General features: G+C 46.7%; 2 protein-coding genes and 1 pseudogene across 31 annotated transcripts in view; 2 read left to right on the plus strand and 1 right to left on the minus strand.

Moving 5' to 3' along the window:
• TUBD1 (tubulin delta 1) overlaps nucleotides 1-17,521 on the minus strand; it is a 33,466-nt gene extending 15,945 nt beyond the window's left edge. For 2 of the 17 annotated variants that reach the window (XM_054670532.2, XM_009432964.4), the window contains exons 1-6: nucleotides 17,073-17,274; nucleotides 16,658-16,748; nucleotides 15,206-15,416; nucleotides 10,470-10,617; nucleotides 5,298-5,514; nucleotides 2,508-2,739 (exon numbers count right to left, since the gene is read on the minus strand). In XM_054670532.2, the coding sequence (XP_054526507.1) occupies nucleotides 2,508-2,739; nucleotides 5,298-5,514; nucleotides 10,470-10,617; nucleotides 15,206-15,416; nucleotides 16,658-16,748; nucleotides 17,073-17,137 (964 nt within the window). In that variant the 5' untranslated portion in view covers nucleotides 17,138-17,274. Of the gene's footprint in view, nucleotides 1-2,507; nucleotides 2,740-5,297; nucleotides 5,515-10,469; nucleotides 10,618-15,205; nucleotides 15,417-16,657; nucleotides 16,749-17,072 lie in introns of all 17 variants that reach the window. The other 15 variants (XM_024350703.3, XM_063799102.1, XM_063799100.1 and 12 more) reach the window with 15 other exon arrangements.
• LOC735804 (NADH dehydrogenase [ubiquinone] 1 beta subcomplex subunit 8, mitochondrial-like) lies at nucleotides 9,161-10,026 on the plus strand (annotated as a pseudogene).
• The window catches only part of RPS6KB1 (ribosomal protein S6 kinase B1), a 54,051-nt gene continuing 53,504 nt past the window's right edge, over nucleotides 17,408-17,954 (plus strand). For 13 of the 14 annotated variants that reach the window (XR_010153051.1, XR_010153054.1, XR_010153050.1 and 10 more), the window contains exon 1: nucleotides 17,561-17,701. Coding sequence is in view for 3 of the 14 variants with exons in the window: in XM_009432970.5 (XP_009431245.1) it covers nucleotides 17,561-17,701 (141 nt within the window). In the remaining 11 variants the exon portion in view is untranslated. Of the gene's footprint in view, nucleotides 17,702-17,954 lie in introns of all 14 variants that reach the window. The other variant, XM_001139182.8, reaches the window with a different exon arrangement.

The raw sequence follows: 17,954 nt of genomic DNA on the forward strand, positions 1-17,954 counted from the left end.
TGTTTCTATTAAAAATACGAAAATTAGCCAGGCGTTGTGGCAGGCACCTGTAATCCCAGCTACTTGGGAGGCTGAGGCGGGAGAATCGCTTGAACCCGGCAGACAGAGGTTGCAGTGCATCGCACTCCAGCCTGGGCGACAAAGCGAGACTCTGTCTCAAAAAAAAAAAAAAAAGTTAACATGAAACTCTATTTGGAAAGAAGACAAGATTAGATATTCCTTAAGATAGGAATGTGCCTATCTTTAGAAACTTGTATTTACAATGAAATAGAATTAAGGAGAAAGGCTACTTTCCTTTACATTTACAGCTGTCTCATATGTTTATAGAAAATACCTTGAGGATAGGGAAAAATATATTACCATAATATGAAACAAACTTTATAACACTGAGTACAAACTCATAATGTACATCCTAAAGAAAAGAACAAATTTTGACACAAACATCTATAAGATGCTACACAGGCGGGCTTGTGCTAATGGAGTGTCCTCTAAATGTAGAATTCTTTTCTGTAAAATACCTAGAGTTGAATTCTATTGCATAGCACAAGTAAATATACAATAGTCAGAAAATAATTCATGAGCACCAAGGCATGAATTCTTTTTTTTTTCTTTTTAGACAGTGTTTTGTTCTGTTGTCCAAACTGGTGTGCAGTGGCGCAATCAAAGCTCTGCAACCTTGAACTCCCAGGCTTAAGCGATAGCCCCACTTCAGCTTCCCTAGTAGCTGAGATTACAGGTGCACACCACCATGCCTAACTGTTTTTTTTTTTTTTTTGAGATGGAGTTTCACTCTTATTGCTCAGGCTGGAGTGCATTGCGTGACCTCGGCTCACTGCAACCTCTGCCTCCCAGGTTCAAGCAATTCTCCTGCCTCTGCCTCCCAAGTAGCTGGGATTACAGGCATGTGCCACCATGCCTGGCTAATTTTGTATTTTTTTAAGTAGAGACAGGGTTTCGCCATGTTAGTTAGGCTGGTCTCGAACTCCCAACCTCAGGTGATCTGTCCGTCTTGGCCTCCCAAAGTGCTGGGATTACAGGCATGAGCCACCACACCCGGCCACTTTTTAAATTCTTAGTAGAGATGAGGTCTTGCTATGCTGCCCAGGCTGGCTTCGAACTCCTGGCCTCAAGCGATCTTCCCACCCTGGCCTCCTAAAGCACTGGGATTACAGAAGTGAGCCATGGTGCCCGGCCAATGCATGAATCATTAATTGTTGCAATCTGTTCTCCCTTCCAGCTTTCTTGTTCAGCTACTCTTACCTTAACCATTCTTTTTTTTTTTTTTTAAATGGAGTCTCGCTGTCGCCCAGGCAGGAGTGCAGTGGTGCAATCTCAGCTGACTGCAACGTCTGCCTTATGGGTTCAAGCAATTCTCCTGCCTGTCTTCTGAGTAGCTGGGATTACAGGTACCCACCACCACGCCTGGCTAATTTTTGTATTTTCTGTAGAGCTGGGGTTTCACCATATTGGCCAGGCTGGTCTCAAACTTCTGACCTCAGGTGATCCACCCTCCTCAGCCTCCCAACGTGCTGGGATACAGGCGTGAGCCACCACGCCTGGCCACCTTGACCATTCTTAAACCTCCTTGAGACCTTAATCCATGGAGCACCTGCCTTTCAATCAATCAGTCTTCCTCTTTCTGGCAAAATCCCAGTCTTGGGCCAACCCTGCTCCTCACCTTCTCTGTCAGAGCACAACTACGGAAAGTCATGCCACATGGCAGACTCGGACCTCTCTGAATTCCCAATCACCAAACACAATGCTGACGTGCACATTGACAACTCTGGATGAGATGGGAAACCTCAGGAAGGTTCTGAAAAGGGGAGCAACAGGATCTGACTTATGCTTTTAAAAACTGCAAAGCCAGAGTTCAGTCTGGCTGCTGTACTTAAGAAAAGGCTAGGGCCGGGTGCGGTGGCTCACGCCTGTAATCCCAACACTTTGGAAGGCCGAGGCGGGTGGATCATTTGAGACCAGCCTGGCCAACATGGTGAAACTCCGTCTCTACTAAAAATACAAAAATCAGCTGGGCATGGTAGCACGTGCCTATAGTGTAGTGTAGTCCCAGCTACTCAGGAGGCTGAAATAGGAAAATTGCTTGAACCCAGGAGGCGGAGGTTGCAGTGAGTCAAGATCGTACCACTGCACTCCAGCCTGGGCAACAGAGTGAGACTCTGTCTCAAAAAAAAAAAAAATCATTGACTTGTACACTTTAAATGGGTGAATTGCATGTTAGGTGAGTTATATCTCAACATGGTTTCTATTAAAAAAAGAAAAAAGAGAAGAGAAAGAATCCTGAAGAAGAGCAGTGGATACCCACTGCCCTTTAGCAACTTCTCAAAGCTTTTCAATAAGACAGTTCAGAGAACTAGCAGATGTGAAGAAAGGGTTTTGAGATGAGCAAGACTTAAGTGTATCTTCAGGCAGAGGAGGAGACAGAAAGAATAAACTTTGAAGCTTTCAGAACCTAAGGCTTTCCTATAATTAACGTATAGAGGGACAAATACCTAGTGGATTTCGTCTGTAGTGAAATGAGCTTTCTGCAGAATAAGTAGGCTGGAACACACTTCCCAGCTGATGTGCGAGGACTTGATTGATATCACTAAAGGAGATCTGCTTGATATTCATCAGTTTTGCACAGATCTTATGGATGGCATCATTCTCATGAAGAAGGAGGGCGTCTGAAGATCGGTACAAGTGAGAAAGTGTCAAAATGGAGTTGTAGTTTTGAACAATAACCTGCAGAGGAAAAGGTCAGAAAAAAGAAAGGTAGGAGAGAATAATGGTTAAGATTACAGATTCTCAAGGCATCCTGGCAGGGTTCAAATCCGGGCTCTGTCACTTTCTAGCCGTATGACCTTGGACAAGTTTTTTAATCTCTCTATGCTCAGTTTCCTTTTTTTTTTTGAGATAGAGACTCACTCTGTCGCCCAGGCTGGAGTACAGTGGCACCATCTCTGCTCACTGCAACCTCAGCCTCCCGGTTCGAGATTCTTGTGTCTCAGCCCCCTGAGCAGCTGGAATTACAGGCTTGTGCCACCATGCCCAGCTAATTTTTGTGTTTTTAGTAGAGACAGGGTTTCACCATGTTGGCCAGGCTGGTCTCAAACTCCTGGCCTCAAGTGATCCACCCGCCTTGTCCTCCTAAAGTGCTGGGATTATACGCGTGAGCCACTGAGCCCAACCAGTTTCCTCATTTGTAATGGCTTCCTAGAACTGTAAGGATTAATGATATAATGCAAGTTAAACACTTACAACAATGCCTTGTATGGGCACAACAAAAATTGGCCATTATTATCATACTTATCTCCTATTTCATTTCCTATAGTGACTTGTCTCACCTGATTTGTTTCTTCAGCTAGGTTGATCAACAGGAAACTGGCTTATATAGAAATTTTCAAGCTGGGAGCGGTGGCTCATGCCTGTAATCCCAGCACTTTGGGAGGCTGAGGTGGGTGGATCACCTGATGTTGAGGGTTCAAGACCAGCCTGACCAACATGGAAAAACCCCCACCTCTACTAAAAATACAAAATTAGCTGAGCGCATGCCTATAGTCCCAGCTACCCGGGAGGCTGATGCAGGAGAATCACTTGAACCCGGGAGGCGGAGGTTGCGGTGAGCCAAGATCGTGCCATTGCACTCCAGCCTGGACAACAAGAGCAAAACTCTGTCTCAAAAAAAAAAAAAAGGAAAGAAATTTTCTCCCAATGGAAAGAAAAATTACTTGAGGGTGGCAATGGCACCATGAATCCCAACATGAGGTCAAGGTGTCTGCTTTATGTACTGGAGTGAGAGACATTCTCAGCAATCAGTTCCTGAAAGAAGCACAATCATCTTCTCTGACTTTTTTTTTGAGACAAGAGTCTTGCTCTGTGGCCCAGGCTGGAGTACAGTGACATGATCTAGGCTCAATGCAACCTCTGCTTCACAGGTTCAAGTGATTCTCCTGCCTCAGCCTCCCAAGTGGCTGGGACAACAGGCAGGAGCCAAAACACCTGGCTAATTTTTGTATTTTTAGTAGAGAAGAGGTTTCGCCATGTTGGCCAGGCTGGTCTTAAACTCCTGGCCTCAAGTGATCTGCCCATCTCAGCCTCCCAAAGTGCTGGTATTACAGACGTGAGCCCCAACTGCCTGGCCATTCTCTGAAAAAAAATTTTTCTTTTTTTTTTTTAAGACGGGAGTCTTGCTCTTGTTGCCCAGGCTGAAGTGTAGTGGCTTGATCTCGGCTCACTGGAACCTCTGTCTCCCGGGTTCAAGAGATTCTCCTGCTTCAGCCTCCGGGTACCTGGGACTACAGGTATGTGCCACCACACCCAGCTAATAATTGTATTTCTAGCAGAGATGGTGTTTCTCCATGTTGGCCAGGGTGATCTCGAACTTCTGACCTCAGGTGATCCATCCGCCTCGGCTTCCCAAAGTGCTGGGATTACAGGTGTGAGCCACTGCGCCCAGCCATTCTCTTAAAAAAATTTTTTTTTGAGATGGAGTCTCGCTCTGTCACCAGGCTGGAGTGCAGTGGCGGGATATCAGCTCACTGCAGCCTCTGCCTCCCAAGTTCAAGCGAAATCTCCTGCCTCAACCTCCTGAGTAGCTGAGACTACAGGCCAGCGCCACCATGCCCAGCTAATTTTTGTATTTTTAGTAGAGACGGGGTTTCACCATGTTGGCCAGGATGGTCTCGATCTCTTGACCTCATGATTTTTCCACCTTGGCCTCCCAAAGTGCTGGGATTACAGGCGTGAGCCACTGCACCCGGCCTCTCTGAAATTTTAAATGCAAGGATACCTCATCTGTTTGGAAAAGTTTAAGGGAAGATATATATATATACCATACATAATATGGTACTCATATTAAATAACCATTCTGGAAGCCATAACTTAACATTTCCAATGAAAGGGTGAGCACAATCTTTATTTTTATTTATTTATTTTTTTTGAGACGGAGTCTTGCTCTATTGCCCAGGCTGGAGTACGGTAGCGTGATCTCGGCTCACTGCAAGCTCCGCCTCACGGGTTCACGCTATTCTCCTGCCTCAGCCTCCCGAGTAGCTGGGACTAGAGGCGCCCGCCACCACGCCTGGCTAATTTTTTGTATTTTTAGTAGAGACAGGGTTTCACCATGTTAGCCGGGATGGTCTCGATATCCTGACCTCACGATCCGCCCGCCTTGGCCTCCCAAAGTGCTGGGATTACAGGCATAAGCCACCGCACCTGGGCGGTGAGAGCAATCTTTTACCCATATTTATTTCTATTGCAAAGAACATAAAACATAAACTTTTCAATTAACATGTCCATACCTCACCAGTTCCATAAGGCCAAATAATCTGATTCATTTTCAATGAGTTTGAGTACTGATCTTCTAAATTCTGTGTAACGAAAGCTCCTAATCCTGATCCTGTGCCCCCAGCCATACTCATTATGATGAAAAAACCACTGAAAGAGTCACATTTCTCCACTTCCTTCCGGATTATGTTCATTATAGATTCTTCATGCCTGGGTCCATGAACAGAGTAACTATGCAATGGCAAAAGAAACAAACACAAACACTTTTCAATTTAACCACAGATATGTAATACAGAGAGAAAGATACAGGATAGAGAGGTTTTTTCAAAACTACGGAAGTGAAGGAACTCTCATGAAAGGTACAGGTACCCTGACTGACAAAATTTTAAATACATAAGTTGAATATATTTAACCCACTTATGCCTAGTGTTCCATTATTGGAACGCTAAGCATGTGGGAGTTATTTATATCCTATTGCTCAAGGTTATTGCTAAGGTCGGATTTTTCACTCATGCAAAAATTTAAAAAATTGCAACCTCTGGCATAAATGGGTTAACAGGCGAACAGGACTGCTAGCAGAGGGAATTTACAGAGTATAGAAAGTTCTCTTTATTTTTGAGGTTTTAATCAGATACTTTAATATTTGGGGTTTTCATAGCTGTACTTATTTTGGGGGTACATGTGATATTTGGATATGTGTATACATGTGTAATGATCAAATCAGGGTAAATGGGATATCTATCACCTCAAACATTTATTTTTTCTATGTGTTGGGAACATTACAATTCTTCTCTTTAAGCTATTTTTTTTTTTTCTGAGACAGAGTTTCGCTCTTGTCACCGGGGCTGGAGTACAATGGCGCGATCTCGGCTCACTCCCCCTCCCGGGTTCAAGAGATTCTCCTGTCTCAGCCTCCTGAGTAGCTGGGATTACAGATGCCCGAACCACACCAGGCTAATTTTTGTATTTTTAGTAGAGACGGGGTTTCACCATGTTGGCCAGGCTGGTCTCAAACTCCTGAACTCAGGTGATCAGCCTGCCTCAACCTCCCAAAGTGCTAAGATTAGAGGTGTGAGCCACTGTGCCTGGCCGCTTTTACTATTTTGATATATACAATAAATTATTGTTAACTATAATTTCCTAACTGTATTATTGAATACTAGAGTGTATTTCTTCTAACTGTATTTTTGTACCCATTAGCAACTTTTTTTTTTTTTAAACAGGGTCTCACTATGCTGCCCAGGCTGGTTGTGAACTCCTGGCCTCAAGCAATTCTCCTGCCTCAGTCTCCCAAAGCGCTGGAATTACAGGCATGAGCCACTGAGCCCAGTGAGCAACTTCTTTTAATCTTCCTCTAAAAGCTCTCTTTTGTAGGCTATTTTCTCCTTTTTAATTTTTTTTGTTTTTGTTTTTGTGTTTTTTGAGACGGAGTCTCACTCTGTCGCCCAGGCTGGGGTGCAGTGGCACCATTTCAGCTCACTACAACTACCTCCGCCTCCCAGGTTCAAGTGATTCTCCCACCTCAGTCTCTTGAGTAGCTGGGATTAAAGGTGCGCGCCACCACACCCGGCTGATTTTTGTATTTTTAGTACAAACAGGGTTTCACCATGTTGGCCAGGCTGGTTTCAAACTCCTGACCTCAAGTGATCTGCCCACTTCAGCCTCCCAAAGTGTTGGGATTACAGGTATTAGCCACGGCACCTGGCACCCCCCATCCCACATCTTTTTTCCTTTTTGAGTTAGGGTCTTACTCCGTCACCCAGGCTGGAGTGAAATGTGAAGTGCAGTGGCAAAATCACAGCTCACTGCAGCCTTGCCTTGACCTCTCAGGCTCAAGAAATTATCCCATCTCAGCCTCCCAAGTATCTAGAACTACAAGAGCGTGTAACCATCCCTGGCTAATTTCTTTCTTTTTTTTTTTTTGAGATGCAGACACGCCCTGTTGTCCAGGCGGGAGTGCTGTGGCATGATCTCTACTCACTGCAACCTCTGCCACTTGGGTTCAAGTGATTCTCCTGCCTTAGCTTCCCGAGTAGCTGGGACCACAGGCACAGGCCACCACGCCCAGCTAATTTTTGTATTTTTAGTAGAGACAGGGTTTCACCATGTTGGCCAGGCTGGTCTCAAAGTCCTGACCTCAAGTAATCCGCCCTCCTTGGCCTCCCAAACTGCTGGGATCACAAGCGAGAGCCACCATACCCAGCCGCCCGGCTAATTTCTTTTTTCTTTTTTTTGAGGCAGAGTCTCACTCTGTTGCCCAAGCTGGAGTGCCGTGGCACAATCTCGGCTCACTGCAACCTCTGCCTCCCAGGTTCAAGTGATTCTTCTGCCTCAGCCTCCCAAGGAGCTAAGGCCACAGGCACAGGCCACCACACCCATCTAATTTTTTTTTTTTTTTTAAATATTTTTTGAGATGGAGTTTTGTTCTTGTTGCCCAGGCTGGAGTGCAATGGTGTGACCTTGGCTCACTGCAACCTCTGCCTCCTGGGTTCAAGCGATTCTCTTGCCTCAGCCTCCCGAGTAGCTGGGATGGCAGCCGTCACCACGCCCAGCTAATTTTTTCTAGTTTTTAGTAGAAACAGGGTTTTACCATGTTGGCCAGGCTGGTCTCAAACTCCTTTCCTCAGATGATCTGCCCACCTCGGCCTCTCGCAAAGTGCTGGGATGACAAGCGTGAGCCACTGCAACAGGCCTAATTTTTGTATTTTTAGTAAAGATGGGGTTTCATCATGTTGGCCAGGCTGGTCTCAAACTCCTGACCTCAAGTGATCCACCTTGGCCTCCCAAAGTGTTGGGATTACAGGCGTGAGCCACTGTGCCTGGCCTCACCTGGCTAATTTCTTTTTAAAATTTTTTCGTAGCGATAGGGCCTCCCTTTGTCGCCTAGGGTGGACTTGAACTCCTGGGCTCAAGCGATCCTCCTGCCTTGGCCTCCCAAATTGCTGGGATTATAGGCATGAGTAGTGGCCATTCCTTTACCTGGGGCTTTTGATACCAGGTAGTTCTACAAGTTTATGATACAGTATAATATTTAATATTCCTAACAGTCCTGAAACAGTGGTTCTCAAACTGTGCTGCACATGGCTGGGCACGGTGGCTCATGCCTGTAATCCTAGCACTTTGGGAGGCGGAGGTGGGTGGATCACTTGAAGTTAGGAGTTTGAGAGCAGCCTGGCCAACATAGGGAAATCCAGTATCTACTAAAAATACAAAAATTAGCCGGGCGTGGTGGCATGTGCCTGTAGTCCTACCTACTCGGGAGGCTGAGGCAGGAGAATCACTTGAACCCGGGAGGCAGAGGTTGCAGTGAGCCGAAATTGCACCACTGCACTCCAACCTGGGCAACAGAGCGAGACTCTTGTCTTAAAAAAAAAAAAAAAAATTTGCTGCACATTAAAGTCACCTAGGGACCTTTAAAAAGTCCCAACATCAGGCCAGGCACAGTGACTCACGCCTGTAATCCCAGCATTTTGGGAGGCCGAGGCGGGTGGATCACCTGAGGTCAAGAGTTCCAGACCAGCCTGGCCAAACTGGTGAAACCCCGTCTCTACTAAAAAATACAAAAATTAGCTGGGCATGGTGGCGGGCACCTGTAATCCCAGCTACTCGGGAAGCTGAGGCAGGAGAATCACTTGAACCTGGGAGGCAGAGGTTGCAGTGAGCTGAGATTGCGCCACTGCACTCCAGCCTGGGCGACAGAGCGAGACTCCGTCTCAAAAAAATAAAAAATCCCAACATCAGGCTGGGTGCAGTGGCTCATACCTATAATCTCAGCACTTTGGGAGGCCGAGGCAGGTGGATCACTGGAGGCCAGGAGTTCCAGACCAGTCTGGGTAACATGCTGAATCCTTGTCTCTACTAAAAAAATACAAAAATTAGCTGGGCATAGTGGCACACACCTGTAGTCTCAGTTACTCGGAAGGCTGAGGCAGGATAATTGCTTGAACCCAGGAGATGGAGGTTGCACTGAGTCGAGATCATGCCACTGCACTCCAGCCTGGGTGACAGAACGAGACTCTCTCTCTTAAAAAAAAAAAACACCAAAAACCCAACATTAGGGCTTTACCCCAAACCACTTAAATCAGAATCTCAGCAGAAGGGAAATGTGAAGGTGAAGATGGCAGTGGCCAGGGCCAGGGTCCTGGGAGTCCAGTGGATGCAAAGGGCATCCCAGAAAGTGGTGCTGCTGGGCGCACGGACAGCCTCCCGCATGACCAATGACATGCTCTCAGGGTCCTATCCTAGGACCCCAAAAGGACAGGCCACTGCCCTGAAGAAGTATAACATGTGTGTGGGAGACTACGAGCCTTACCCGGATGATGACATGGGGTATGGTGACTACCCAAAGCTCCCTGCATGAGAGGGATCCATGGTATAGCTGGGACCAGCTGGACCTGAGATTGAACTGGGGTGAACCGATGCACTGGCAGCTAGACATGTATACCAGGAATACGTCCCCCACACCTGTTTCTTGGAATGTCATGTGTATGCAGCTGTTCGGCTTCGTGGCTTTCATGATATTCATGTTCTGGGTGGGGGACATGTACCCTGTCTACCAGCCCGTGGGACCAAAGCAGTATCCTTACAATAATCTGTACCTGGAACGAGGCGGTAATCCCTCCAAAGAACCTGAGTCGGTGGTTCACTACGAGATCTGAGGAGGCTTCGTGGGCTTTTGTGCCCTCTAACTAGGACTCCCTCATTCCTAGAAATTTAACCTTAATGAAATCCCTAATAAAACTCAGTGCTGTGGTTAAACAAAACAAAACAAAACAAAACAAAAATCAGAATCTCTCAAAGTGAGCCCTAGGCATCAGGACTTTTCCAAAGAACCTCAGGAAATTCTAATGTGCAGCAAAGTTTGGGAACTACTGTCTTGTAGTATTCTCTATCATTGAGATATCTGCCAGATATGGACATTACATTGGTAAGTTAGTTTGCAGCATGACAGTGAGAAGATGGAAAACCCTGCTGAAAGATATCCTTCATTTCAACATTACCTGTACCTTAAGCACAGACATAGGCATGGAATGAAAGTTTCTTCTGGGTAAAATAAAATTCTAAATCTAAAACAGCAATTTCAAGATTATGTGCTTGGTATATCAACTATACAGTTCTAACTTCGCTATCTATTAATTGACTGTGTAGCTGTCACTAAACTGAAAATCACAAGAAATTATTCTTACCCATATGCCCAGTTGTTTCCAGAACCTTGTTTTTGACAGAAGCATGCATGTTGACCATATTTCCATTGGCCAGACTGGGCAGCCTTTGACAGCGTTTGATTGATAACTTTGGGTTCCATGTCAACAAGAACAGCCCGGGCAATTGGAACTAGAGGGGGAAAAAAACCCAAAAACATCAAAAGAAAAAAAGATTTATTATGTCTTATTTGGGTAACTCAGAGCATAAGTGTCCAAATCCAAAAAAAAAAAAAAAAAAAATTCCAGGGGTTGTGGTTAGAAAGATCTGTCGTACTGCTTAGAAATCTCAGTGGGCAGCAGCAGGCATATGCAGATGTTCACCAAGCCCAGCATTTGCTAAGCAGGCTGAATCAGTGTGGGCCTAAAAGAGTACCTGGGTCAGATTAGCCGGCGTGGTGGCATGTGCCTGTAATCCCAGCTACTCGGGAGGCTGAGGCAGGAGAACTGCTTGAACCTGGAAGGCAGAGGTTGCACTGAGCCAAGGTTGCACCACTGCACTCCAGCCTGGGAGACAGAGTGAGATTCTGTCTCAAAAAAAAAAAAAAAAAAAAAAAAAAAGAGTACCTGGGTCAGGTCTACAAACATATGCTGAATGCTTATGATGTGCCATGGACTGTGCTGGGAATATGGAAATGAAGACATCAAACTAGCCTTAGAAAGGGCAGGTGGGAGGCTGGGCGTGGTGGCTCATGCCTGTAATCCCAGCATTTTGGGAGGCTGAGGCAGGTGGATCACTTGAGGCCAGGAGTTGGAGACCAGCCTGGCCAACATGGTGAAATCCCGATGCTACTAAAAATACAAAATTGGCCAGGTGCGGTGGCTCACACCTGTAATCCCAGCACTTTGGGAGGCCGAGGCGGGCGGATCACCTGAGGTCAGGAGTTCAAGACCAGACTGGCCAACATGGTGAAACCCCATCTCTACTAGAAATACAAAAAATTAGCTGGGCGTGGTGGCAGGCTCCTGTAATCCCAGCTACTCCGGAGGCTGAAGCAGGAGAATTGCTTGATCCCGGGAGGTGGAGGTTGCAGTGAGCCAAGATTGAGCCATTGCACTCCAGCCTGAGCAATAAAAGCAAAACACTGTCTCAAAACAAACAAACAAACAAAAAACAAAAATACAAAATTAGCAAGACTTGGTGGCGTGTGCCTGTAATCTCAGCTACTCTGGAGGCTGAGGCACGAGAATTGCTTGAACCCAGGAGGTAGAGGTTGCAATGAGCTGCAATCACACCACTGTGCTCCAGCTTGGGCAAGAGTGAGACTCTGTCTCAAAAAAAAAAAAAAAGACTTGTGGGAAAGATAAATACATCAATACTTAATCACACTGCAACATGATATGACCAAATAAATCCACACCAAAGGAACATCATATTTAGAGGTACAAAGTACCATGGGTACAACATCCAGCTCAGAATTGTTGGAGCAGAGGATGGAGAAGGAGAGGGTAGAAGTGATGGATGGGGATGAAAAGCAGGTAGGGCTCAATCTTGGAAATCTTTATAGGCAATGCTAGAAAAGCCTGAACTTTATCTTTTAGGCCATGATAAACCACCAAAAATTTTCAAGCAGGCGAGGAATAGTTAAATGTCTGTCAATCATAATTCACTGCAGCCTCAAACTCTTGAGCTCAAGCAATCCTCCCACTTTGGCCTTCTAAGTAGCTGGGACTTCAGGTGTGTGCCATTACACCTAACTAATTTTTATTGTTTATTTTCTAGAGACAGAATCTTGCTCTATTGCCCAGGCTGGTCTTGAATTCCTGGCCTCAAGCAATCCTCCCACCTTGGTCTCCCAAAATACTGCAATTACAGTGAGACACTGTGCCCAGCTGTTAGATGTCTTTTTTTTTTTTTTTTTTTGAGATGGAGTCTCGCTCTGTCCCGCAGGCTGGAGTGCAGTGCTGCGATCTCAGCTCACTGCAAGCTCCGCCTCCTGGGTTCACGCCATTCTCCTGCCTCAGCATCCCAAGTAGCTGGGACTACAGGCACCCGCCACCACGCCTGGCTAATTTTTTTGTATTTTTAGTAGAGACGGGATTTTACTGTGTTAGCCAGGATGGTCTCGATCTCCTGACCTCATGATTCGCCCGCCTCGACCTCCCAAAGTGCTGGGATTATAGGCATGAGCCACTGCACCCGGCCGATGTCTTTTTAAACACAGCAGTACGGAGACTTCAGGCAAGGAATCCTAAAAGGAGTGTCTTGAGACAGTCCAGGTAAGAAAGAACAAAAGCCAGACTAAAGCAAGTCAGTGAAGGTGGAAAGGGAAGAACAGTTTCAAGGAGTAGATAGGAGGTCAAATAAGCAGATCTTGTTTGATGGTATGTATGCAGCAAGAGCACAAGGAACAATAATGAATGCCTTGGGCATAGAGATGTTGAGTTTCAGGTTCATATGAGAGATGTGGGTGGAGATATCCACTAATCTGTCTAGAGCTTTTAAGAGAGGCTGGGCTAGAGGTCTGAAAGTCACAGGTGTAATAAATGTAGCAAACTATGACAGTGAAGTTGCCCAGAGAGAACTATGCAAGTGAGGACAGGGGAGATGCAACAACTGGAGAAGAAAAGTGGGGTGACTAGGAGAAGGAGGTTCAAGGAAAGAGTTGTTTTTTGTCTTTTTTTTTTTCTTTTTTGAGACGGAGTTTCGCTCTTGTCACCTAGGCTGGAGTGCAATGGCACAATCTCCGCCTCCCGGGTTCAAGCGATTCTCCTGCCTCAGCCTCCCAAGTAGCTGGGATTACAGGCACGCACCACTACGCTCGGCTAATTTTTGTATTTTTAGCACAGATGGGGTTTCATCACGTTGGCCAGGCTGGTCTCGAACTCCTGACCTCAGGTGATTCACCCACCTCGGCCTCCCAAAATGTTGGGATTACAGGGATGAGCCACCATGCCTGCCTTTTTTTTTTTTTTTTTTTTTTTTTTGAGACAGCATCTCGCTCTATTTCCCAGGCTGGAGTGCAGTGGCGAGATCTCGGCTCACTGCAACCCCCCTCCCGGGTTCAAGTGATTCTCCTGCCTCAGCCTCCCGAATAACTGGGATTACAGGTATGTGCCACCATGTCCGGCTAATTTTTGTATTTTTAGTCGAGACGGGGTTTTACCCTGTTGGCCAGGCTGGTCTCTAACTCCTGACCTCAAGTGATCTGCCTGCCTTGGCCTCCCAAAGTGCTGGGATTATAGGCGTGAGCCACTGCGCCCTGCTGGAAAGAGTTTTTATACGTTACTGTTATCAAACGCAGTAGAGGAGTAAAGTGAATTAAGAAAAGAAAGAGGCTGGGCACAGTGGCTCACGCCTGTAATCCCAGCACTTTGGGAAGCTGAGGTGGGCAGATCATTTGAGGTCAGGAGTTCGAGACCAGCCTGACCAACATGGTAAAACCCTATCTCTACAAAAAAAATTAGTTGGGCGTGGTGGCGCATGCCTGTAGTCCCAGCTACTCATGAGGCTGAGGCAGGAGAATTGCTTCAACCTGGTAGTCGGAGGTTGCAGTGAGCCAAGATCGCACCACTGCACTCCAGTCTGGGCGACAGAGCTAGACTCTGTCTCAAAAAAAAAACAAAAAAGAAAAAAAAAAGAAAGACAGCCTGTAATCCCATCACTTTGGGAGGCCAAGGCAGGCGGATCACTTGAGATCAGGCATTCGAGACCAGCCTGGCCAACATGGCAAAACCCTGTCTCTACTAAAAATACAAAAATTAGCCAGACATGGTCGTGGGCACCTGTAATTCCAGCTACTTGGGAGGCTGAGGCAGGAGAATTGCTTGAACATGGGAGGTGGAGGTTACAGTGAGCCAAGATCACATCACTGCACTTCAGCCCGGGTGACAGAGCGAGACTCTCTCAAAAAAAAAAAAAAAAAAAAAGAGAGAGACAGAGAAAAGAAAGAGCCAGGCATGGTGGCATGCACCTGTAGTCCCAGCTACTCAGGAGGCTGAGACCTGTGAATAGCCACCGCACTCCAGCTTGGGCAACATAGTGTAGTAAGAACCTGTCTATACAAGAAAAAGAAAAAAAGAAAAGAAAAACAGTAGTTGGATCTGGTGATTCGGAGGTCACTGGAAACTTTTGTTAGAGCAGCTTCAATGATGCTATGTGGGGCAGAAGCAGGATCATAGGTGGTTAAGCAGGGTCCTTTTATTTTTTTTGGAGATGGAGTCTCGCTCTGTCACCAGGCTGGAGGGCAGTGGTGCGGTCTCGGCTCACTGCAACCTCTGCCTCCTGGGTTCAAGTGATTCTCCTGCCTCAGCCTCCCGAGTAGCTGGGATTACAGGCACATGCCACCACGCCCAGCTAATTTTTGTATTTTTAGTAGAGATGGGGTTTCACCATGTTGGTCAGGCTGGTCTTGAACTCCTGACCTTGTGATCCACTCGCCTCGGCCTCTCAAAGTGCTGGGATTACAGGCGTGAGCCACCACGCCCAGCCAGCAGGGTCCTCTTTTGAGAATCTTAGATGAAAGGCAAAGAGATAAGAAGAAGAAAGCCAGTCAATAGATGAGTTTTGTTTGGTTGGTTTTAAATTGGTGAGATCTGAGCATGCAGAAGGGAAAATGCCACTGGAAAAGCAAAGATTATTAACATAGAAATGAAAAGCAAAAACAAAGTAATTCCCTAGTGAGATGGGAAGGAATGGGGTTTGAAAACCATGTGGAAGGCCTGGCTTTGAAGGGGTTGGTTAGATCAGAGTAAAGGAGAGGACTGTGGGCCACACCTACCTCCATTCTCCTCCTCACTGAAGAATCTTTCTTTGCAAGATGCTTGATATGCCTCATTCTCTCTCATAGAGCAGAGTCCCTGGGAACTGTGTGAGTCACTAAGCAAAGCATCAAAAACTTCAAAACCAATCTGATTGCCACACTGACCAAGTTGCACTGTTACAATTGACATGCTGAGCCACAAACTAGGTGTATTACCTCTAAAAACAACCTGTAATCGAAAAAAATACGCTTTGAGAACCACTACATTACTAATAAGAACAAATAAAATGCCATGTATGTTAATTATACATCAATAAAAAGTCTTTTTTTTTCCCCCTGAGACGGAGTCTTGTTCTGTCACCCAGGCTAGAGTGCAGTGGCATGTTCTCGGCTTAATGCAACCTCCGCCTCCCAGGTTCAAGCGATTCTCCTGCCTCAGCCTCCCGAGTAGCTGGGATTACAGGCACGTGCCACCACGCCTGGCTAATTTTTGTATTCTTAGTAGATATGGGGTTTCACCATGTTGGCCAGGTTGGTCTTGAACTCTTGACCTCGTGATCCACCTACCTCAGCCTCCCAAAGTGCTGGGATTACAGGCGTGAGCCACCACGCCCGGCCAAAAAAGTCATTTTAAAATGCCACATACGTATGTAATATTGGAGATAGAACAGTTGTGTTGTCTAAGGAGCTAGTCATTCAAGGAAGTTCTCATACTCTCTACATGGTTTTGGGATTTGTGATTTACTGTACCTGAATCCATTCATACACAGCTCAATAGTTTCCAAAATCTGATTTGTAATCACTTTTTTCCTAAACATACGTTTAAAACAAAACATTCTCCTCAGTTGAGGAGTGATAAAAGAAAAAAAGAGGCTGGGTGCGTGGCTCACACCTGTAATCCCAGCATTTTGGGAGGCTGAGTTGGGAGAATCACATGAGCCTGGCTGTTCCAGACCTGGTCAACATGGCAAAACCCTGTTTGTACAAAAAATACAACCATTAGCTTGGCGTGGTGGTGTGCGCCTGCAGTCCCAGCTACTTGGGAGGCTGAGGTGGGAGGATCCCCTGAGCCTGGGAGGTCCAGGCTGCAGTGAGCCAAGATCTTGCCACCGCACTCCAGCCTGGGTGACAAAGTGACATCCTCCTGTCTCCAGAAAAGAAAAAAAAAAAATTAAAATTAAAAAAATAAAAGCAAGACAAAACAAATGCTGATTGAAGAAATTAGTAGTACCACCCTTCACACCACATGAATATGTAGAACACAGAAGTGTGCTCAACATTGTACATTCAATTAACATTAATTTTCTCTCTTCTAAATAATAGCTTACGCTTTCTCCACTAGTCTAGCCTGGTAACTTTAGTAAGACCTGTAAGAAAGATTTTGTGTTTAGCTCAGGTAGGACAGCAAGAAAGATGCAGCTTGGAGAAAGAAAACCAGATGAAATATTAACCGGGCGCAATGGCTCATACCTGTAATCCCAGTACTTTGGGAGGCCGAGGCGGGAGGATCACCTGAGCCCAGGGATTCCAGACCAGCCTGGGCAACACAGCGAGACCCTGTCTCCATTTGAAAAAGAAAGAAAGCAAAAGAAACATTAGAGCAGGTCCTCATTATTTTTACCTAAGAAAAGACAAGTTTTGATAAAGACTTCACATCAGGTCTATGCAGCACTGGAAATGAGCCGTGGGTTGTGAGACAGACTCTGCGCTTAAAATGTCAAACCGGCAAAGTAGGTTTATTATTATCCTCATTTTACAGATAAGGAAACTGAGGCTCTGAAAGGTTATTGACTTTTCCAAGGCCACAGAACTAGTAAAGAGCAAAGCCAAAAGGTCCCCCGTTCCCCACGGGCCCCAGGAGTTCTCCACATGTAACCCGACTCACCGCCAGACGCCGACCAGCGCTTCTGTCCGGTTCAAACTTCGGACCAACCTACTCACCATGCGCATGCTCACTTTCAAAACGAAAACCTTACTGAGAACAAATGCGCATGTTCCATAAACGGAGAGTTTTGTTGTGTATATATTTTTTCCTATTCAGAAAGATTAATTACGCATGTTCAATTTCAATTTACGAACTTCAGATATGGTACGCATGCTCACTGTCCACCGAACGCTCCAGCTGACAATGCGCATGCTCTAGTCCTCCAAGCGCGACTTCGGCTGGTGTTTTGCGCATGTTTCTGCCAGCGCCTGGATCCTGGCGATAGTTCTGCGCATGTCCACTGCCCACTGTTTGGCTTCACGGAACCCTGTACGCATGCTCCTGCGCTGAACTTTAGGAGCCAGTCTAGGGCCTAGGCGCAGACGCACTGAGCCTAAGCAGCCGGTGATGGCGGCAGCGGCTGTGGTGGCTGCGGCGGGTCCGGGCCCATGAGGCGACGAAGGAGGCGGGACGGCTTTTACCCAGCCCCGGACTTCCGAGACAGGGAAGCTGAGGACATGGCAGGAGTGTTCGACATAGACCTGGACCAGCCAGAGGACGCGGGCTCTGAGGATGAGCTGGAGGAGGGGGTGAGGCCCGGGGTCCCCGGGGGCCCGAGGTGACAGGGCCGGGGCGGCGGCGCGGGCTCAGGAAGCGCGGTGTGTCCTAGAGCGTGGAGACCCAGGGGGGCTCCTGAGGAGCTGAGGGTCGCGCGGCCCGAGACAGGGGAGCGGGCGGGGCGGTCATGGCCCTAGGTGTGAGGCCTCTGCGGGGCTCGCAGGTGCAGGTCGCACCCTTAGCCCCAGGTCAGCGCAGCCCCGAGCGATCTGAAGAGGGAAAGAG

The sequence above is a fragment of the Pan troglodytes genome, chromosome 19 (genome assembly GCF_028858775.2).
Source record: "Pan troglodytes isolate AG18354 chromosome 19, NHGRI_mPanTro3-v2.0_pri, whole genome shotgun sequence".
In the NCBI taxonomy this organism is placed as follows: Eukaryota; Metazoa; Chordata; class Mammalia; order Primates; family Hominidae; genus Pan; species Pan troglodytes.